This window comes from Danio aesculapii, chromosome 25 (assembly GCF_903798145.1).
Source record: "Danio aesculapii chromosome 25, fDanAes4.1, whole genome shotgun sequence".
In the NCBI taxonomy this organism is placed as follows: domain Eukaryota; kingdom Metazoa; phylum Chordata; class Actinopteri; order Cypriniformes; family Danionidae; genus Danio; species Danio aesculapii.
Genome location: NC_079459.1, coordinates 11,078,192 through 11,101,501, shown reverse-complemented (window position 1 = coordinate 11,101,501; position 23,310 = coordinate 11,078,192). Strand labels below are relative to the sequence as shown.

Below are 23,310 nucleotides of genomic sequence, written 5' to 3'. Positions count from 1 at the left end.
TTTGGAAGCCCAAATACAAAAAACAGAAGAAGCTCTGTGAAAATAGCATTTTAGCCTTCTCTGCTATAACATTAAAGCACATCTGGCCACGCCTCATTGCTGTAAAGGGTGCATGCGCATGGTGAATGCGCGTAACCTGAAGCGTTTATGATCTCATTAACCCGGATGTATTTTTTGTAGTCCCCAAATTTGTTCGTTGTAGGCTTTGCTAAGCTAACTCTGTAAAAGCCAATGTCTCCCTTTGCATTGAACTTTGAGCGTCTTACATTCAGAGATGTTGTTTACGTTCACACAGCTACATTACACATCAACTAAAGTTTAAAATTTGATATCGTAGTGGACCACCCCTTTAAACATTCATTATTCTGTATATATGGCATGTAGAGCTCTGGGCTCAGGAAATTTTCAGAACATACCATTATTCTACATTTTTACTATTCGAGGCGTTTTTTTAAGGTACAGAAAATAAAGCTGTAGGTTATACAGTGTGTCGTTAATTGCAGAGTTCAACTATTAGAAAAAACAAAAGAAAAAAAAACCTGCAAGCCTCAGCCTGGTAAGAAAAAGTAATGCAAAAGTAACTCAAAAGTAACGTAACGCATTACCTACCTTATAAAGTAATTCAACTAGTTACTTTTTAGATGAGTAACTCAACATTGTAATGCATTACTTTTCAATGTAACTTTCTCCAACACTGCACATTGATTTATGCCACTTTTATGCTGATGATGCACAACTCTACATTCATCTGCAGGCAGGTGATGAGTTGGATGCTTTAATGACTTGTTATTATCACGAGAAAGTTATGGATGGCACAGAACTTTATCGTTAAATTAGGCTAAAACAGAATGTCTGTTTGGCTCCATCACCCCATATTTTTTAACCAGTAGTTTTATTTATTTATTTATTCTAATCCTAACAAGCAAGTAAGACACATGGAAGTGGTCTTCGATGCAGAGTTTAATTTTTATAAGCAGGAGAACTCAGTGGTAAAGGACTGTTAATTACCATTAAGAAACATTGCAAAAATAAAAAGTTTTCTGTCTTTTGATGACTTGAAGCAGGTTATACATGCTTTTATTATTTCTAGACAGGACAATTGTAATTCCTTGTATCTGGAGATTCCAGCTGATTTGCTGAATCATCTTCAATTAGTACAAAAGCAGCAACCAGATTGCTAACTGGAACCAAAAAACAGATTAGTGTTTCCCCAGTGCTAAATTCATTGCAATGGTTGCCAGTTAATTTAGAGTTTAATGTAAGGTCTCACTGTACATTCTTAAAGCTTTGTATGGTCAACTGCCTGAATACATTTCAGACATGATTCATAATCATCATCATTTATAATTTAGGTTGCGCAGGTATCTGAATTGAGATCCTGATTTTTTTTAAATGATTAATCATGCAGCTTTAAAATAATGCATTACAGCAGGCTAAACATGTAGTGACAGAAAACACCATTAATAGCCTAAACCAAGAAAGCATTTACAGTAGCTGTCACCACAACTTCTTCCATTCTTATATTTTACAGGAAAGCCTAAATGTCTTCATAAATGTAATATGAATGACACAAGAGATAATCTCTCTGTGATCGTTTGAAATTTAGGATTAATCTACAAGTAAAAAAAAAGAAGTTATTAATCAGCAGGTCATGTGCTTGTCAAACCATAGGTCAACTGTGATCCGTTACACCCTACTACCCTATACCAAATAGTTATTTAGATTTAGAAATGTGAAATACAGTGATAATATAAAATATTATAATACAAAAGTGAATCTTTAGGGTAACATGATACATCAAAGTCACTGTAATATTTTAATTTGCTTATTTAAAAATAAAAAGTTAAGCTGCTTAATATTTTTAACATTTGACATTTCTTACATTTTACAGGACAGAATTATTTTTAAATAAATGGTTTGTTAAAAAAAAGTAGTCTTAATCGATATTTTTGACTAAACAAACAAAAGGAAATAATAATAATAAAAATTAGAATAAAAATAATAATAATAATAATAAAGTATAATTCTACATTCTGTGCCCAAAATTGTGAAGTGTGTATTAGGTAGTGTGTTTTTGGGCAGTGAAAGTTAACATGAATTAAATGTTTGTATTCCATATATATTACATTTTGCATAATATATTATCTTATAACTTTATGATATAAAACTCAAAAACATTATCTTAACAATAGTGAAAAGTAAGGTTTAAAACTAAGAAAATACCTTTAATAGAATCATCAATGTCTTTGCATAGTTGATATAAGTCACTTCCACGTCCTACGACCCGTTCACCTTAAATAACACATTAAAAGAAATTAGGAGAACTTATTAGACTAAGTAAGTAAGTACGAAGTTTCATGCACAAAAAAAGGTCATGAGTAAAAACAAAAACAAAAAAAAAAAACACTCACCATCCAGCACTTTCATGTTTGGGAAAATTTCAAGAATAAGAGGTCGATATGATGGATTCTTGCAGACTATACAAAGATAAATAAGAATAAAACAAAACAGGTTTTGAATGCCAAAACATATATTCCAATAAAACCAGAAAACTGCCAACCTGGATTTGTGAAATTATAAGTGTTGTCCTTAAGTCTGATGTTCTCCAGTTTCCTTAATGACTTCAGAGCATGAAGATTATCAACACTGTAGGTGCAATGCAGCATTGGTCAGTAAGTTGTATAGGATGCAAACTTATAAGTGTAACTCAAAAAGACAACCTACCTAGATATTGCATTGCCTGCAACATTTAAACTCTGTAAACTTTCACAAGTGGCAAGTGGTTCTGGAAGTAAACATGTTAGACTCCAAAGGTTAGGCATAACAGCAAATGTTATATGCACTATTACTTAGATTAAAGTTAAAGCATTACCTAAATTGGAGATTCTATTAGCTGACAAGTTAAGACTGAGAAGTCTTCGTAGAGGTGAAAGAGGTCCCAAATTTGTGACGTTGTTGCCTGAGAGGTCCAGCCTCTCCAGGTTTATACACTCTCCTATACACCCAAGGTCATAAATTCCTAAAATAAAAATAAAGTTTTGATGTTGGAGAGTCAGCATGTATTCTGTAAGCAATTAAATTCACATCTTACCTAAATTCTTCAATTTAAGAAACAAGATGGACTCCAAATCAAACTCCCCTGTGTGGGACTTCAAAAGCATGGTGGTGATTTTTGAACATTCAGTTTCTGTAACACAAGGAGTGAATGTGAGATAATACCTTGTGCAACTTCATACAGCGATCTGTATTTTTTCGGTGACTAGATTATAAATGTGGCTCTTCATGAATCAGAAGGTTCATGATGATTTTTTGCTGTTTTATTAACATTCAAAAGTTGATTACAATTGCAGCTCTCCTCTGGGCTTACTCTAATATCTAGGATATTTTCATATTTATATTAACATTGTTTTATATATAAAAATGGCACAGAATCTCAAAAATGTAGTTCTTACTTAATTGATTTACGTGGACAGTAAAGAATAAGACAAAAATAAAATGAGATTAGGTGTGTAAAGTAAAATCTCTCGCAAACCAACAGTTAAAATGATAATAGCAAACCAAACGCATGCATATGTAATGAACGCAAATTCAGTGCATATACTGAGCAACAAGCGAGTAAATCTCTGAAGGACACGCCATGTTTTAACTAAACTAAACAATAAAAAATAGAGCATTTACAAGGCTGCAAATATCATTCAAAAGATGTCATAAATATGCACTCAAGATTGTCACTGAATCAGCACTAGAGTATGTTAACAGCTACTGCATTAGCAATGCCTCGCGCAAACATTTAAAACACTGCTTCACCTAATATTACTCACCATCCTTGTCCCTCTTAGAGTCCATTGTTGCTCTGGGTTATCCAATCGTTCGAAGATTACAACATGAAGGGGGTTATTCTGTTAGCTGTTGTGTGGCGAACAGATAACGTTACAATGTGAACTGGCAGCAGCTCTGGGCAGCTGCTATATTAGCTCTGCGGCTAGGCTCACTGCAATGTCTGCTCTATATGTTGGTTTTAACAAATGGGTTATTTGCCCTCTTTTGTTTTGGCGATCTTACGTTTTTGTTATTTTCAAGTGTCTTTTCGTTTAAACTACACTAAACCCCAGGATAAATTAATAATTAAGCATAGCCGAAAGCTGTTATTTGTGCAGTTTTGTACGCTAACGATGGTTACTAGGACATTGTCAAGGAAACAGGACAAGCAAAGCATTTAACTTTTAAGACCACGCCCTAAATGTCACCCACCCACCCAACAAACACGCACACACAGAGAGAGAGAGAGAGAGAGAGAGAGAGAGAGAGAGAGAGAGAGAGAGAGAGAGAGAAACATTTACCGAAAGGTAATAGACAATACATGTTTTATTTTATTTTGTTGTTGTTTTTATTTTAACCTACTGGGCGGATAATTAGTATTATAGTGCTCAATTTTTGTTTTAGGAACGAAAAAAGTATAAAACAAGAATGAATTTGCATTTAACATCCATTTATTGCGTTTTTGCATTAATAACGTTACAGTGTATTCTGCGTTCACTGCTGCACCCTAGTGGTAAACCGATAGTTGGTTCTATAATGATTTTCATTGAGAATTCAGTCACAAGAGCAAACATCGATAGGAGACTACGTAGCCTACATATTGCGCAAGCCAGGAACGGTGGGAGTCAAGCAGTGTAACGTTTCTTTAGCTGTTAAAGTATTCATGGAGAGTGTCGACTTTTCCACCAACAGGCATAGGGTACATCAAGAACAACAAAAAATTCATGCTGGCTCCTATTTTTCTCGGCTGGCCAAACCGCGGACGTAAATGCCTACAACAGAGAATACCAATGTGATGCATCTTCACGAGAGCAATATCACTCGACTAAGATGGGTAATAAGCAAACGATATTTACTGATGAACAGCTAGATGCTTATCAGGTAAGATGATCTCTTTTGTTTGCAGACTAAAATCAAACGTCAACACCAATAATAGCCTATATAAAGAAACATGTGGATGTGACTAGTCAGGTTTATTTTAATCATTGTTATTTTGTTAATTTCATTGTATATTGTTAACGAAAAGGTATTTTTCTCTCCATATAAATGAAAACGTGAGTACCGAACGCAAAAAATGGCATATGTATTCACAGTGATAGAAGGTCTATATGAATTCATGAGGCTTTACCTTGTTCATAGTTTATTGTCTGCGGCACTCTTTAACGGTGCGGATGGGTGAGGGATATTGCACAGAAATTAGTTTACACTACAGTTTGACAAGCGATATTGGACACAAGCGTGTGTTGGTTATTAATAAAATCATTATAAGTGTTCAACCTACAAACATATGGCACTCTTATTGTACAATTCAGTGTCATTTATAATAATATAATATGGACTGTTTGTGAAAAGTCTGACCGTCTGAGAATATTTTATCATATTGTTCCAAACCATGCAACAATCTTTTTGTGTGTGTGTGTGTGTGTGTGTGTGTGTGCGTGCGTGCGTGCGTGCGTGTGTGTGTGTGTGTGTGTTTGTTGGATAATCTGATCTTGCTTTTGTCTTTTTTGGTAAACCATCATCTTTGTTCTGCTTAAAGGACACAGAGAGCTTAAATATTAATGGAAGTGTAGGGAGATACCCAGAAAACTAATTCCAAATAATTAGGTGCTTGACGTCTATCTATCTATCTATCTATCTATCTATCTATCTATCTATCTATCTATCTATCTATCTATCTATCTATCTATCTATCTGTCTATCTGTCTGTCTGTCTGTCTGTCTGTCTGTCTGTCTGTCTGTCTGTCTATGAGCAATTCCATGCAGATGTCAACCAAAAAAAAAAGTTTTCACCAAAAAAGCGAAACTGTTTCTACATTTTTTTGTGTGTGTAAGGAAGTATTTTACAGTACTTTAGAAATACTCAAAAATGTATTTATCAGTGTTTTCAAACTATTATATTTGATTAACCAAAGTCACACAAGTGGCAATTTCACATCGGTCACATCCATAACGGAAAAGTGTCACATCCATAACGAAGCTTTTTCCTCATAAATGCAAAAATGTCAAAGAAAATATAATCAGCGATGTTTGTTCTATAGTGAGCCGACTCTTTTCCTTTTTGGGTTGTGCAGTTTAATTCACAGAATTTCCACAAAATATGCTGTTGACTGTAAGCTCACAGACTTTTTTTTGACACATCCATAACGCATGTTTATTTTCCAGATTTAAAATATTAAAAAAAATGTACAGTTCAATATTTTTCTGATCCTATAACTCTGTGGTTAGTTGTTTTGCAAAATCTAAACAGTTGCTTCACTATCATGTTAACGTATACTATATCTATCTATCTATCTATCTATCTATCTATCTATCTATCTATCTATCTATCTATCTATCTATCTATCTATCTATCTATCTATCCATCCATCCATCCATCCATCCATCCATCCATCCATCCATCCATCCATCCATCCATCCATCCATCCATCCATCCATCCATCCATCCATCCATCTACAGTGCTCAGCATAAACGAATACACCCCTGACAGATCTCTTTTAAATGAATATTTTCTATAGGATGCTTTACTATGGAACAAAAATGTATTTGAAAGTATTTGCAATATATAACAATTGTTTAATAGCAATAACCGAAATAAAATAATGCCTTGAATTAACAAGTGGTTGCATTTTAATGACTTTAATTGCCAGTTTGTATTTTTTGTTTTATTATTTTAACTGTTTATTTAAGCTATAAATATTTCAATCAACATTTCTCACACATTTTCATACTTAAATTCAATACTTCATATTCACTTTCCAGAATTCACTTCCAAAATATCAGGTTCTGTTTAAAAATATGATGTAGTAATATTCAATAATAATTTCAGTTAAAAATGTTTTCATAATATCAGTGGTTTAACTTTGACTGTTACATTTTAACATTACATTTAGGCACTGCAGGAAAAGCAATAGAGTGCAGATTAAAGATGTCCAGCTGCTGTTTAAAAAACAATAAAGGCACAAAAGTAGTATTTAATTTTAGTATCAATGTCTTGAACATTTATATTTGCTAATAACATGAAGTAGCCCAGCTGGGGATTAATTGCTGCGCGAGAAAACCCCACTCCTCAGATCTCAAGAGGTGATCCAGTGACAGATGTTATTCTGCTCTCTGTCTCTATTTGTCTCCCATGCCAGTATTGCCGGTTTAAAAAAAAATGGTCAAAAGACTGGCAGCAGGGATATTCCACAGATATTCCATTAAGTTACTGAAAATAACAATTTCACTAAATTACAAGCAAAAATACAGAACAGACTTTATGTTTAAAATTAATTAAATTACAAATAATTAGATTTTGGAAATGCTCTTCTGCATCTGAAAAGTGCCAAACCCAAAAGTGACATCGCAATGGGGAGAACGCTCAAATAAACAGTATGAGGACATAATGCATGTTTGGATGTAGAGATAACATATTCTGAGATATCTATACAATTATGAGCCTGTGAACAGACCAGCAGACAGAACAGCAGTCAGAAAAGATCAATTGAGCTGTAATGTGAGGAGAACAGAGCAGGTTCTTGGTGAGAGACCAGTGTTAGCTTACAGACAGATTTGTTAGTTAACGAAGCCGTATCAGGCAATAGCCGTATCAGGCAATAGCGAAGCTAGTATTGATCATCTATAAGTATTAATACTTACTAGTACAGAAACTAACGAGCATTTAACAGTTATGCCACATTGTTGTCACTATTTTTCAAAATTGTAGATAAGTGAATACAAAACACAAATAACACAGAACGTCTGAAAAAAATGCAGACGTATAAGCAATGTACTTAAAAATCTTTTATTATACAAAATGTTTTCAGATCTTTTTGTATTGAAATAAAAACTAAGGTTACATATAACTGGTAAATGCATTTTGTGGTAAATGGGATTTTGTGGTATATGCAACAAGAACCTAGATATAGCTGAGTAGAGTCAGTGAAAAAGTGAGCTATACTGTGTCTTAGTAAGAACAATTGATGTGCAATGCCTGACTCTGCACCCAGGCTTGGAGGCTTGCTGTCTAAACTTGTATGTGCTAAAGAAAGCATATATGCACTTTTGGCTGGAGCACAAACATATCCAAGCTAGCAGATACAAGTATATTTCAGTAATAAATAGTAAATTACAGATATCAAATATTAAAACAATTAAAATAAGTTTTAAAATAATGTTTCTTTTTTTTTTGTTTTTTTGTTTCTTTTTTTTTTTGTATAAGATGATTCGTATTGGTACTTTGTCCTTAGACAATACCGCTACACAACATATAGGCAAGTAAACCTTACCTTTCACATATCAGAAAAATGGCCTCATTTTGCGACAATCCATAAAAAAATACAATCATAAGTTGTGTTACTCTATAAAATATTTACAAATATTTGATCAACAGATGGCCACGCAGTAGCACAGCAGTTAGTGCTGTCGCTTCACAGCAAGAAGGTTGCTGGTTCGAGACTCGGCTGGGTCAGTTGGCATTTCTGTGTGGAGTTTGCATGTTCTTCCTGCGTTCGCGTGGGTTTCCTCAGGGTGCTCCAGTTTCCCCTGCAGTCCAAAGACATGCGGAACAGGTGAATTGGGTAGGCTAAATTGTCCGTAGTGTATGAGTGTGAATGAGTGTGTTTGAATGTTTCCCAGAGATGGGTTGCAGCTGGAAGGGCATCCGCTGTGTTAAACATATGCTGGATAAGTTGGCTGTTCATTCTGCTGTGGTGACCCCAAATTTTTGCTCTTTATTGAAAATACTGACAGAAAAATATATCATCTGACCCATTTAAAAGCAAACTTTTAAAAAAATTAATTTTCAGGAAGTTGGGCAACATTTATGTGGTACAATACTATCATGTCTTTAATGTGTGCTAAATTGTGAATGCTGTGCTAAAAAGAGGCTGACAGCCTCATCCTTGATAACCTGCTGAAATGATACAGAAAGGGTTAATGTAGTGGACAGTAGGGCTGTGCGATTAATTGAAATCGAATCAAAATCGCGATTTGAAACATTGCAATTATCTAATCGCAAGAGGCTGCAATATGAAATATATATTATTCAAATTTCCCCGCCAGAGCAAATGCCTGCATGGCATCTGTGTGTAACAGTCCTACTAGCCAATTGAGCGAACACACTTTCGTTCTGCCCAATCAGAATTGTGCAACCAAACTATGCGGAACGCCCTCAAAAAAAAAATATATATATATATACAAACAGAAAAGTGCAGACGAGTGGGATGATGGCGTCTGCTGCTTCAGAAGCATTAATAGACAAATTAATATCAAAGAAAAACAGGATATTGGTAATATGTCAATATTTTGGTTTCAAAGTCACGAAAAATAAAGTTTAATGTTTTGATAACTTTATGTGTATTTAGTGTGAATCCATGGCTCGCGATGCAGGTATATGCATCATCTGTAGTGACTGACTGTAATGTAATGTACTATAAAAATATAATTTATCATTTCATTGTCATAGGACAGTTATATATAGATGCATTAGTTGCAGAATTTTAAAGCAGTTTAACAATTTAAATGTTTTTATTGGATATTACATCATTCAATGCGACTATACGCATGACTGTACAGAGAACTTACGACCTACTAACTACGGTTTGCTAGTTACAAACTAGCTAGAAGTTACAAAGCCCCTAGTGTGGACTTTACCTTCCAGTTTAAGAAAGAACTTATGAACAGCTGATGCAACCCTGCCCAGGAGATAACTAATGCCATAATGCACTACCTTGCTAAGTCACAGTGCCTTTTAATGCAGTTACCAAAGAGTAATAAAAAAAAATCAGGATAGGATAAATCTATCTGCAGGATAGGAGATATACACTTCCATCTCGTACCTATTTTAGCCATTTTGGAGTACCACAGCTGTACTTTTAATGTCATGATATTTTGTGTAGCATCTGTGATAATTATTTTGTTTTAGACAATATAAGCTACTGAAAGGCTCTTGGCCACGCGGTGGTGGAGTGGGTAGCACGTTCACCTCACAGCAAGAAGATCGCTGGTTCGAGCCTTGGCTGGCTCAGTTGGCATTAACGTTGAAGTTTGCATGTTCTCCCCGTGTTCGCGTGGGTTTCCTCCAGGTGCTCTGGTTTCCCTTACAAGTCCAAAGACATGTGGTACAGGTGACTTGGGTATGCTAAAATTGACCGTAGTGTATGAGTATGAGTGTGTATGTATGTTTCCCAGTGATGGGTTGTGACTGGAAGGGCATCCACTGCATAAAAGCATATACTGGATAAGTTGGCGGTTCATTCCACTGTGACTAAGCTGAAAAGAAAATGAATGAAAGGCTTTTGTCAGCCATGTTAGTTTGCTGAGTATTCTGTATTTTTATAATAATAGTTTTTTTTTTTGTTTGTATATTTCAACTTTTTTACAGAAAGGTAACATCATTTTATTTGTGCTTACTGTTTGCTCTAGAGAAAAATGAGTGCTTAATTTCTGAATATTAAAAAACAAATTTGAATAAATGTTTAGTTAATAAGTAAGTTAATATCTTTTCAGTTCCCATTTTTAACTAACACTAAAACTGTATTTAAGCAGTAAGAAGCTACAATACAGATTATTGAGCTGAAGCGTGACTACAAAATTAAATTGCAAATAAAATCAAAATTGCAATATCTGTAAAAAAAATCACAATTAGATATTTTCCCCAAATCGCACAGCCCTAGTGGACAATTCTGCATTCTCGTCGAGCTTGTGGTGACCTCCAGTATTCCACTGTCTAATTTTTCATGAGGACTGATGCACACAGTATATGCTGGGGGAATACGGCAAAAGTTTAAATCATGTTTATTTGGCAGCTCATAGTCTGACAGATATTTAGGAATTTATTAATACTGCCAACCATATGATTTTTAATATAACATAATACACAATACCCAGCCACATTTGCCGACCCTTGGGTAGTGAACTGCATAACATCTCACAAATATAGATTGTACCTATCATCAGTTTTGGGGAAAGTAATGCAAGTTTGGAAGTAATGCATTACAATATTGAATTATTCCAACAAAAAGTAACTAATTGCGTTACTTACGTTACTTTTTATGAAAAGTAATGCATTATATTACTTTTGAGTTACTTTTGCGGTACTTTTCCTTACCTGGATAAGGTTTGATCTCTTTCAAAACTTGCAGGTGTTTACAGATTAACGAAAGCATGTAAAGTAATGTTTTGTTAGTTTTGTACGTTTTGTGTTATTAGTCAGGGATGGGCAAAATACATTGAAATGTATTTTAAATTAGAGTACCAAATACTTCAGTTTTAAATGTATCAAAATAAACTACAGAATACAGCAGCCACAACAAGTATCAAAATAAAATACTGTATTTTGTATTTTAAAAATACTACAAAATACTTTTACAAGGGAGCATGACATTTTTTCGCAAATCTTCCATCAATAGGCTTTTTCGATCAATCCCTTCACCATTAAACTGACTTAATAGTGAAGTAAAAATGTTTGAGAGCAACAGTGTTTCTCTAAGTTATAGTCAGCTTTCTTTGCCACCTCATTCACCTTCTGTACATGAGGAAGTATTCATAAAACTTTGTTTCTCCTTGACTTTAATATACATTTTCTACTAATTTCATACAGAAAGCCCTGTTCCTGAGTTGGATCTTAGAACTACAGTATATCTCTTTATTGTGTTTCCATCCATTGTGTGGGCAGTAAAATTGACACCATCTCCTAAAAGTCTTATATGTTTTAAAAAGGTAAAATATTAAGAGGTTATTTAAATTTTTTGCTCAAGTAATTTTCATACTCAATGTAAAAATATTATTTCTGAAAATTACTAAAATCTTCAGTTTTAGTCTTTCCATAAATCATGTTTTTCGCTATTGTACTCTTCAATCAAGTTTACCACACACCTCATTTTGAGTAATGCTCCCGGCCGTTGGATCACCCCCTGGGGTCTGGCTGCATGCAGTACAAGTCATAAAGCCCGCCTCCTCCATGTTAATGAACGAGACTTGAGCCCAAATAAAAAAATAACTAAACTTGCAATAAAATTTCCCAAAAGATGGTTTTGGTCTATTAAGGCAATGGTTATTAAGCTGATATAGGTTCAGATCTTTATTTTTGTTAAGAGTATATTTTTAGCTAGTAATTTAATGCTATAAAAACGAGGCGTGGCATCGTGATTGACAGATGTGATTGACAGCTTCTCAAAGCAGACTGTCGGAGCTTCGGGAGGATATTGAAGTGTTATTATTTCATTTCTGTGTTATTTTATTAATGTTGTAAAAAGTAATTACAATTAAAAAGTAATTAACTTATATTAATGTTGAAAATGTCTTATTTTCTTGGCATCTATGTACATCAGCAATCCATCTTAAACTACTATTATTTTTGCAGTTTTCTCATTCTCCCAATAGTTTTTCAGTTCTTCTCTTACTAGAAGAGTCTTAGTTTTCCCCATTAGTGAACACCAATGCATCATAATCAGGTGTTTTACAGTAGGTGAGAGGTCAAAGTGACTATTACTGCCGCGTCATATACCGCCGCCGTTTGAAATAGGAGCCGCTTTGTTTTTAGTGTATGACCGCAGTTTGTGAATGAGCCGCCAGGGGGCGCAAAGGGACGGGATGCGAACGGACAGAAATAGCCCACACAGCAGCCTTAAATATGCTACTGTGCTTGTAAATGAGATTAAACAATAAGTCAAAGCATTATAATTCCTTTATTAATCATTTAAAATTTGTTAACACGCTTTATTGTTATTCTAAACTTTTTAAGTGCAAAGAGGATTCTTTTTGAAAAATAGAATTGAAGAAGTTAAAGACAACTGAAATGAAAGCACAAACATTCAGTACAAATATTCTAAGTATGCCTAAATAAAAAAATAAAGCAGTCTTTTAGCCTAAATGTAAAGAGATGTTCAGTGTTTGCTATTTTGGTAGGACTAACACAAGACCTTTTCATTTATGTTTTAATTTACGTTTTTATTTACATTTTCGTTGTTGATTATATTTTACTATATCATTTTATGTCTCAATTATTGTACATAATAATAAACGAATAATGAAAAATAATAAAAATAGGCCTTATGTATTTTAGGACATGTGGTAAAACACTAAGAAACGGTCAGGCGCATGGTCTAAAGAGCTTAAGTTGAATGCTGCTTCATAAAGTAATTTTGCTGCAGGACATATCTCGCAGGTTTATTTTTAATAGTTTTCAGTTAATTTTTTTGTTTCAAAACATCAATGTTCTCTTTAAAGTTCTCTTTAAAGTACAGTATAACTGTTGTTTTGTTTTTTTACTTAATGGCCCAGTATGTTTTGTATTTTAATTTCAATTTCAGTCACCTTGCATATGCATTTGAAATATAATGCGCGCATAACTGCGGAAAGAAGAAAAAACTGTCAAAGGTTAGAGCTAAGTCATCAAAATTAGCTATATTAAAATACAGCATGTAAGTTAATACAGGCAGAGTGTGAACAAACTCAAGGTAAGGCTTAGTTAGATATGCGCTTGCCTTTTAATGCATTGAAAAAGATTTGCGGCCTTTTTATAGGCTACAGGCTACTATGGTGTATAATGTTTCTTTTATTATTTTTTATTTTGTATGGTAAAGAACAATGCACTGTATGTTATTAATGTAAACTTAGGTTAAAATTTACCATTGATAAACGTGACCTACCTCAAGCAGATCACTTAAAGTATAATAAAATAATGTTAACGTCAATGTTCTTCTTTAAAGTAAAATTGTTGTTTTGTTTTTTTACTTAATGGATCAGTATGTTTTGTATTTTAATTTTAATTTCAGTCACCTTACATATGCGTGTGAAATATAGGCTAATGCGCGCATAACCGCGAAAAAAAGAAGAAAAAGCTGTCAAAGGTTTGGCCAGTGTGTTTTTTGTCTAATAAATGATAGTTTTTTTTACTTTAAAACTTTAAAACAGATTGCTATTTTTCTAATGACATATGATTTAATAAATTTGTATTTTAAAAATTTCTCTTGTTTGAATTTTTTTAACTGCACTTTATAGGAAATATTTTAGTACATCAAAAATTGTGGTTATAATGACATCTGACTGGCTAATCCAGCAAAAAAAGTCACTAAAATGTAGTATTTAAATCTCATAGTTAAATAGAAACTGAGGCGTAGAACTGCAAAAAGGTCCACTTGGGAAAAAAAGAACCATCCCTTTCACCAGGCTGGCTACGGGCCTCATGTGTGCGCATGAGTCGATATGTTGCCTTTTTATAGTCTACATGCTACTATGATGTATAATAATGTTGTTATTGTTGTTTTGTCTGGTAACCTTAGGCTAAAACTTATAATTCATAAACGTGTTAGAAATACAGCATGAAAAAACACTTCTTTTGCGTATAATCGGGAAAAAAAACAGTCATACAGTTGGTTAAGAGGATATATTTATTCTGGGAAAAAAAGCAAATACAAATACAAAAATAACTATATTTTTTTTTCAAAGTTGTCTCTAATACTGAAGACGTCGGTGGGCGCTAACAGAGGTTCGTGGGGACCGTAGAAATTCGTTCACTCTGTCCTTTATGCGTTTGCTGTCAGCGCTGGTCAGGTTAGGGAATCTCTTAATCACGCTGTCTCTAACGAACTGTTTTAGGTTCACGGGCAAAGCAACTTTGCCTCTCGAACCATCCCAGTTCGTTGTGGATGCCCACTCCGCGTAGTGCAGGTCTGGCACAACTGCACGAAACAGCAAGCAACCGTACCGATCTGGCCGTCCATGACTCTGAACCATAAGCATGTCAATGTGCTCTTGAGTGAGAGGGGAGAACAGTAAATCGGGATGGCAACTTGAATTTGGAGTCGGGCCAGCAGAGGTGACTTCGGACTGTTCCATATCCTCATTCAGGTTAACGGGTGTACGCATGGGGTCTTGTGTCCACTGAGCTTCTGTTGCTGCTGTTTGCGCTTCTTTCAGCTGAAGCACAGTGGTTGCATGAGTTTGAATCAGTTCCTTGTGAATGTTGTTTAAGTCTGCAAGGGCTGCTTTGCAGGCATTCAGCTCCTTTCGCATAGCCTCCGTCTCTAGCACACCAGCCGCTAGCTGCTCTCTCAGTGCCTTAATAACGCAGGGCTGCCTCTTCGGCTGACGCCTCGGATCCTTCGCCACAGCCGGGGGTGTAGTGTGTGGGTTGATCACACTTAACAGCACATCGGCCTGTTGAGAGTCAACATAGTGTACTATTAAATTTTGCCACGTTTCGTGTGAACACAAATTTCCGAAAAAAAAAACTTTTTTTATTATACAGAAAATAAGGAAATAAATTAAATTACCGCTTTTTTGGAGACCATGCGCTTCTTCGTCCTCTTTGCTGTTTTCTTAGGTGTTGTCTTAGGTGTTGTCTCTCTGTTCTCAAACAAAGCCCTCTATAAATGAAGTAAGTTAAAATGATGTTAAAACATGAAACGTAGGAAAACACAGTACAAATAATCATGAAGGAGATAACGGAAAGACAGAATGGTTTAATAATTACCCTTTTTGAGTTCCTGGTCCTCTTTCCGTAAAAAGATGAGCTGTTCATAATGACTTAATAGGTCACGCAGAAGATCAGCTAAGAAAAGTTCTACAGGGTCTGTGGCACTTGTAAAGTTTTATGTCTTTCTGTTGTCTTTAATATGGTGTATAGATTATTATGCGTTATTGAAACATCAAGGGGGACGCAGCAAAGTCACTTATAAATTAAAATTGTATTATGCAACAGCCTTACATTTAAAACGGAAACATAAGGGCGATTATAAGCAAAACGACCTCAGCCTATAAGGCTAGATGTTTTCTTTCCCTTATTTATTTATTTATTTATTTATTTATTTATTTATTTATTTATTTATTTATTTATTTATTTATTTATTTATTTATTTATTTATTTATTTATTTATTTATTTATTTATTTATTTATTTGTTTGACCCATGTAACTCGTGTGCGATCGGTGTAATGACGGCAAGCCATCTTTCCCAGACTCGGGGCAAATTCCGCCTCTCCTTTCACTCCGCCCCGAAGCCCCAGCTGGCCCTCCTGGCATCCACTGCGTAAAACATATGCTGGATAAGTTGACGGTTCATTCCGCTGTGGCGATTACAGACTAATAAAGGGACTAAACCGAAAAGAAAATGAATGGACGAATGAATGAATAAATTAATAATAAAATAAAAATAAGGTAATAATCTTTCAACACAAATGCATGGTAAGAGGCCTTTTTATTTTTAGAGATGGTACATTTGAATTGGCTCTTCCCACTTCCCCCACCTCAAAACTGAAAGTTGCAAAGAGAACTATAGCTCATTTACACCTTGATGCCTTAGCCTCAATAGCAAAGATCATAGCCCATTTACACCTCAACACAGTGCAAGTTTAGCGGAAGAATGTCAAATCAGAATCACGCAGATGAAGCACACCAGCTACTACTATCATGAAACTATTAAAATGGCATTGGCATAAATTTGCTTATTTGCAGCAGCTTCTTTCCGCGCAACAGAAATGCGGCGTTGGGAAGCAATCAATGAATAAAAACAGGGTTAAAAGTGAAATCGGCTTTTTATTGTATCCCTATTAGGCTAACTATATCAGTGCATTGGCCTTTTATAGTGTCATCTCGATAGAATAGCCTAAGTTATATTGAAATAATTTAAAGAATAACGATATAAAAAACACATTAAATAAATAAACAATTATAAATTTGTTTAGGTTGTCTTTATTTTAATGCCCTCGTGATTATGGTGTGCTTCATCATTATGGGTGTACGTTATAACTAACGTGATTCAAATGATGGATCTGCGACAAAGAAACTAGGGGTTTTGGGAAACACGCATCACTAAATCCTTTTTCCCCCAAACTGTGCATAGTTCAGCCGCAAGTTACTGTACGTCTTTGTTCGGGAAAGCACCCCAGGTCCGCTAGTGCCGCGCGCCTCTTTCTCTGGGCAAAAGCAAGTTGATTTTTAAATTATTAAAGATATAGATTAATTTAATATTCAGCAAAAGATACATTTATTTCATATTTCACTATGCATTTCATCTGATAGGCAAATCTTTATAGCTTAATTAAACACATATTGTCAAAACCCACACATAGGCCTATTGTATGAAAATGAAAAGGGCATTTTTTGTTATTATTAGACTATATTTGTTATTTGTGGCCTAGGCTTTTTTCACATTTTCACATTTGAGGTGCTTTATTGGCATGACAAGTAACTGTACATTCGTTTTGCCAAAGCAGTGCAGCGTCGCGTCGCACAAACAAGACAGTGCAAAAAGGTCAGTAGTGCAAACAAATATGAATATAACATTAAATTAAAAAATGATTAATAAAAATAAAAATTTAATAAAAAAATAAAAATATAATAATAAAAATAAAAATAGATTTTTGAAAACATAAGACAGGATAAAGGTAATAATAGTAGCCTATTATCAAAAGTAGGTCCACATAAAGAGTTCCAGTATTTGTGTGTTGGAGACAGGAGCGGGTATTGTTCGTTGAACACACAGCAGCACACACACTCCCCCAGTAAGATGGGCAGTTTCTGTTCGACAGGGACTCAAAGTTGTTTTGTATGTGTTGGATTATCGGGTAGAATTTTTCCCGGATCTCGGAGTATTTAGTGCACTCAGTAAGGATATGCAGCTTCGTCTCAATCAGCTGCTGAGGGCACAGCCGCTTCTCCACCGGCAGCCATGTTTTTTTGAGCCAGCCCGTCTCTAGGGCCAGCTGATGTCCGCTGCCCGCTTCTAACATGTTAGAAAATACTGCAAATCAAGCTGTCGGTATCTCCCCGCGGTTGAAATTGTTCGTTATTCAAAAAAAAAAGACAGAAAAGAAAAAAAATATCAGGCACAGTAGTTGCTTTCTAGATTTATTTTAGGCCTTTATTCAGCTGTTTTAATCTTGCAATTCTGATAACTTTTAAAGATAATGTCTGTTTTTATCAACTTTTCTGTCATTTATTTCTCATTTGCTACTTATTTTATTAATTTGTTGATGTTAATATATTACATAGGCTTGTATATGCATATCCTTTGGCATTCAAATTTGCTTTGAACTTGAAAGAGAAAAAGAATCTAATTTGACCTGTCAGAGCACATTGCTCCTGAATGGCATTTCTTTTTATTTTTTTTATTTCGGTCTTTACTTTAACCTATTAAAAAGAAAAGTGTCATAATAAATACAATTGTTATATTTAAAAATGGAATTATGTTTTGTTTATGGCATATAGTTAACTAAGTGATGTGGGTATATGGTGTGCTTCAATCAGGCTACCACCGCAAGTGCGGGAAGCACAGTAATTTATAGTTATTACAATAAGTGGTGAAATAAATACATTTAAATTTTTATTAAGTGTTGTTTAAATCAAATAATAATAATATGAAAACATTTATTTAAAAAGTATTTTGTGACACCCACATCCGTCATTAAAACGCAGGTTTTAATAACTCAGAATCCATGCGTTAGTTTTAGTCGGATAAAAACTAACGCCTACTGTATGCAATACTATATGTAAAAACTAAATTATTATAAACTAACTAAACTGGGAAACGGCAAATCAACGAACTATGTTTGTGATAATGGGACCTTGGCTAATGACGGTTTTGGGAAACGCATCTAATTATATATTTTTCACTATAGACTATCCTTTGCCGTGCAACAGTACAATTTTGCTTTTGACCTAGATGTCGAGTGAAAGCAACACGCATCCCGGCATTATGGATATAGTTAATTATTAGCTAATAATAATAATAAAAATAATAATAATAATAATAATAATTATTATTATTATTATTATGCATTAGTTGACATAATGCTTTTTTAAACAAGCTATTTTTTTCTTTCTCTACATGCGCGTGAAAGAGAAAATGAAAAGAGAAAATAAACAGACAAATAATATGCGGCTCACTTTGCATGCAGATATGCCCATTTATTTAATTAATTTATTAAAACATGAGAGTTTTTAGCATGAAGTGGCAGTTGGTCAAACATTTTTAACATAGCCTGTAATAAATAATAAATAGCTTACTGATAAAGTATGTTGAGGTGATCGCAAGTTCACAACTGTGAGATGATGTGCTGTGAGGTGATGTGCTCTACCGGCAGGATAATCTATGTTATTTTGCTGTTTTTCATATGCGCACGTTTAAGATTTGAGGTTATAACATTGCCATGATGGTCAAAGAAATCAAAACATTATTTTCACCCCAACGCAATTTTATCGGGCACTAAAGGCTAATAACTTAATTCTTATATTTGCTTTTTGAAGCTTATGGCTTCTCACCATGTATCTTTTCTACAGCATACAGTATAGTGTAAGAGCATGTCTATTACAAGGAAAACTAAATCAAAATTATATTTTAATTGAACACATCACAACACATACAGTAAGCTAAGCCTACAGAACAGTCTGTTTAGTATTGTGAAAAGGCAAAGCTGAATATCTGTGGTTAAAGTGCCACCCAGCGGTCAAATGCTGCTGGCGCATCAATTACCGCCGTCGCCGCGGTATGAATGGCGGCAAAAGGAACACATTGAAGTAGTAACATCTGTATATTTCTAAAGTTCCTCTCCATTTCCACCTGCAGCACTGACACTGAGAATGATTATGTGCTGTAGATTCCATATTCCTTTTTTGGAATATTTTATTTCAACTCATTTCTTAAGCAAATATGCTGATATATTGTACATTATACTGCCATTAAATAATACTGGTCTTAGCATTGTGTAGTATACTATTTTCAATGATTGTGGACTAGCTCCCAAATCTACTCCTGCCATTTTTCGTTTTTTTACTATATGTTTGTTGCATAATTTACATTCATGCGCAATGGCATTGGCCTCCTTCTTCAATATTAATCAATTTTCTGTTCTGATCGCAAGCCTAGGCAAATAACTTAGAAAGCACCATACAGAGGCCGCATTTTTATGATGTCATCATTTTAAAAATACAAAACACTAAAGTATTTTAATACAAAAAATTAAGCTCTTTTCATAAACCCCATCAAATACAAATTACAAAGTACTAGCTGATTTCAGCATTATGGATGTGACAGTTGCAGTCAAAAATGAAACATATACTCAGTAAGGTAAGGTTGCACAATTATTCAAACTTAAACAAATATCAGATATAAGATATAAGATATCTTGTTATATTTAATTCGTATAAGGGCATGTGGGTTGTTAAAGGTTAACGCACGTTCAGATGTTCAAAACTCAATTCGAAAACAATGTTGCATGCTAACATTGTGCTTTTATATCCTGAATGATATAGAATTGCTAATGAACAAAATCAGCTATAATAGGCGTATGTTAATTAGGGCTGGGTATCGAGTTCGATACTTTTTAAGCACCGACCGAATCGTCTCGATACTATCGAGTATCAAAAAAAACATTTTCGTTCGGTACCAAATTTCGATACCCAAGGGTATAATCTTGTCAACGTCAGTGAGCTAGAAAACCTGCATCCTTAACGTGCCCGGATCAAATGCTGGTGATTGGCTGCGCTGCGGCGAGGCTGTCTTGAAAATCAATAGTTTATGGCGGTTACGCCCACTCGCCCAGAGCTTGTCAAACATACATACAAAATCAGTTAACTTTTAGCACTTTTTGCTTGTGTACCGTTAAAGTTTAGTTTAAGGCCCCGTTTACACTGCAGTAAATGTGACCTAATTCAGATTTTTCTGTTCATATGTGACACAGATCGGATCTGTTCTATGACCGTGTAAACAGAAAAAAACGCATAAATTCGGATATTCAGCGATTGGTTTCAGGCCTCCTTCATATGTGGAAATAAATCAGATATAAATCGGATATGTGACAATGCGACTGTCATGTAAACAGGCAGATCAGATTTATTGAGGCATTCTGTTCTCATCATCATTAAACTTGTGACAATGTGGTGCTTCTCCGCAGTTTAATGATGTATAAGGAAGAGCGTGTGTGGAGATATTGACGCGGTAAACAACAACAACAACAGAGGAAACATGGAGGAAAGTGGTCAGTTGCCACAATTTGCTCCCACCAGACCTGAGATCTTCCTCGTAACCACACATTCCTCTGAATGGTGGACATCATACAGGATATAAACCATAAGCGCAAGCTGCAATGACGTCCCTTTCCCATCTCCTCCACCTCAAAATCATTTTAAAGTTGGGCAAACTTCGTGTTGTAACTTTTTTGCTTTTTGTCGCTAATAATACACTCACTGCGGGCTACACATCACAACAACTTTATTCTCTCCAACAACACCAGTGCGCACACAGGCAAAGGGTACATCTTCATCTACACATACACACATCAGGGCCATACCGTTACGTAAACTGCATGGGGGTAAATCTGGACTGAACCATTTACTGCTTACGCTTCGCATATTTCGCAGAGCTATAAACAAGACAGTTTCTTCCAACGTGGCTAGTGTGGCACATATGCTAAAATCCGCGTTTATGCATGCATTGTAAATTGTAAAGACATGAATTGGATATGGGTCACAATTAAAAGAACATGTAAACGGACAGACAAAAAAAATCTGATATAGGCAGTATCATATGTATACGGAATTGGGCATCAAGACCTGACGGGCCTTAAGTTTGTGCGGGGTAAATTTATTAATCCTTAAGGATCCTTAAGGATTAATCATTAACGTAAGCTGTGTAACGATGGCTTTAAATACCTAACTAAGTTGATACTAAAATGCTTTAAGGTTAACAGTAAATGATGAAGTTTACCACACAATAAACTTATCTTATTTAAATGTCCTTATCCTTGGCTGCATTAACAATTTAGCTTTCATGTTTTCTTCACATTAATGTTATAGTCTCTGCTCCTGCTGACCCTGGAATTAAGAGACTATCAAGTGATAATCCATTTACACTGGCAGAAAAGTAAAAATGAACAAAGAGAGGAAAGATGAATGCCACAGGGCCGTTACAAATTTTATTGTTAAAGGTTTGCTGCCTTTTTCTACTGTGGAGAAAGTAAATCTAATGATTTACTGGATATGCATTTTTCAATGCCTAGAAAGGAACCAAAAACATAGTCAAAATAAGTCCATGCGATTTAAGTGGTTCAATCATAATTATATGAAACTGCAAGAATACTTCTGTGCATAAAGTAAACAAAAATAACTTTATTCAACGATTTATCCATGGGAGGATCAAAAAGCTTTTGGATTAAATCCAAAATATCTTCATTTGTAGATAATTAATGACAGAATTTCAATTTGTGGGTGAACTAAACCTTTAAGCAGCAGTAAGCCTCACAAATACTTAAAATTGATTGACTTAAAACTGCTTGAACTTTATTAAAACTATTTGCACTAATATATTGTGTTAACTACACTTTGTTCATTTTGTGCTTTTGTTCCTTTGTTTATTGGTCTTAGAGATAAGCCTGCTGTGAAAGGTGTCACAAACATCCTGAAACATTCTTGTTAAAATATATTTCTTAAAATAAAAGTATCGGAAAAAGTATCGTTCGGATCCGGTATCGAATTCAGCGTATCGGTATCGGTATTGAAAATTTTGGAACGATACCCAGCTCCTGATGTTAGTGTTTCCAGACAAGCTTAAATTGAATCATTGCCCAACTGTTAGTGCGCAAGACTGTGTCTGCGTGAAGAATGGTATCAAAATCTAGTTGTGTCACAGTTATGGCAATATTATATTTGATTACAAAGTTAACTTTAGTTTATTCTAGTTAATGTGTTAGTCGATTGAATAAATAGTTTAATTTGTCTACTCTATGCGCTTGCTTTCGTTTTCTAGTCGGCAGTTACATCCAGTTGCAAAAATTTCATACAGTAGACCAGGGTGAGGAGTAAGCTTATGAAAAGTTTTGTGTAGGCTATTTAAGCAAACGAGTGTATAAATATCGTCCTGAAGACGGTCTGACAATCCATGCAGGAACATGTCCCACTCCACCTTCGTGTTCCAGCTGCATTCAGCAGTCAAGGTCCGGAACTCGATCGAGTAATCCACCACGCTCCGATTCCCCTGATGGAGCTCTGCGAGGATTTGAGTGACCTCTCTCCCAGAAGCGGCCCGATCAAAAACTTTTTTAAGTTCCTTTGAGAACAGCTCAAAAGTGGAACAGCAAGGCAGTTTTTGTTCCCAGGCTGTAGTCGCCCACAGAGCCGCTTTTCCGGAAATGAAAGTAATAACGAAGGCGACCTTAGACTGCTCTGTAGAGAACAATGACGGTTGTAACGTTATATACAGGGAACGTTTGGATAGGAAGTACCATCATAAGTGAGGCTTTCCAGAATAACAGGTCAGTGGAGGTAGGTGAGGTTCAACAGACAGAGCGG

The 23,310-nt window shown here is 34.9% G+C and overlaps 2 protein-coding genes across 2 annotated transcripts in view; one reads left to right on the top strand and one right to left on the bottom strand.

Moving 5' to 3' along the window:
- Positions 1 to 2,146: 2,146 nt before the first annotated feature.
- On the bottom strand, positions 2,147 to 4,194 carry lrrc61 (leucine rich repeat containing 61). The gene is made up of 7 exons (XM_056452077.1): positions 3,822 to 4,194; positions 3,092 to 3,187; positions 2,873 to 3,019; positions 2,725 to 2,785; positions 2,561 to 2,646; positions 2,412 to 2,477; positions 2,147 to 2,292 (listed from the first exon to the last, which is right to left on the bottom strand). The coding sequence occupies exons 1-7, from the start codon at positions 3,844 to 3,846 to the stop codon at positions 2,183 to 2,185; spliced, it is 591 nt and encodes a 196-aa protein (XP_056308052.1). The 5' UTR covers positions 3,847 to 4,194; the 3' UTR covers positions 2,147 to 2,182.
- Positions 4,195 to 4,610: 416 nt separating this feature from the next.
- Positions 4,611 to 23,310, top strand: part of cib2 (calcium and integrin binding family member 2) — a 120,084-nt gene continuing 101,384 nt past the window's right edge. The window contains exon 1 of the mRNA XM_056451871.1: positions 4,611 to 4,920. Coding sequence (XP_056307846.1) covers positions 4,870 to 4,920 — 51 coding nt within the window. The 5' untranslated portion in view covers positions 4,611 to 4,869. The remainder of the gene's footprint in view (positions 4,921 to 23,310) is intronic.

Coding starts and splice junctions, on each gene's coding strand:
- lrrc61 (XM_056452077.1), bottom strand. CDS start 3,846: ATGGACTCTAAGAGGGACAAGGATG. Junction 3,020..3,091: donor TCTTAAATTGAAGAATTTAG/GTAAGATGTGAA, acceptor TTTTTATTTTAG/GAATTTATGACCTTGGGTGT. Junction 2,293..2,411: donor AAACATGAAAGTGCTGGATG/GTGAGTGTTTTT, acceptor GTGTTATTTAAG/GTGAACGGGTCGTAGGACGT.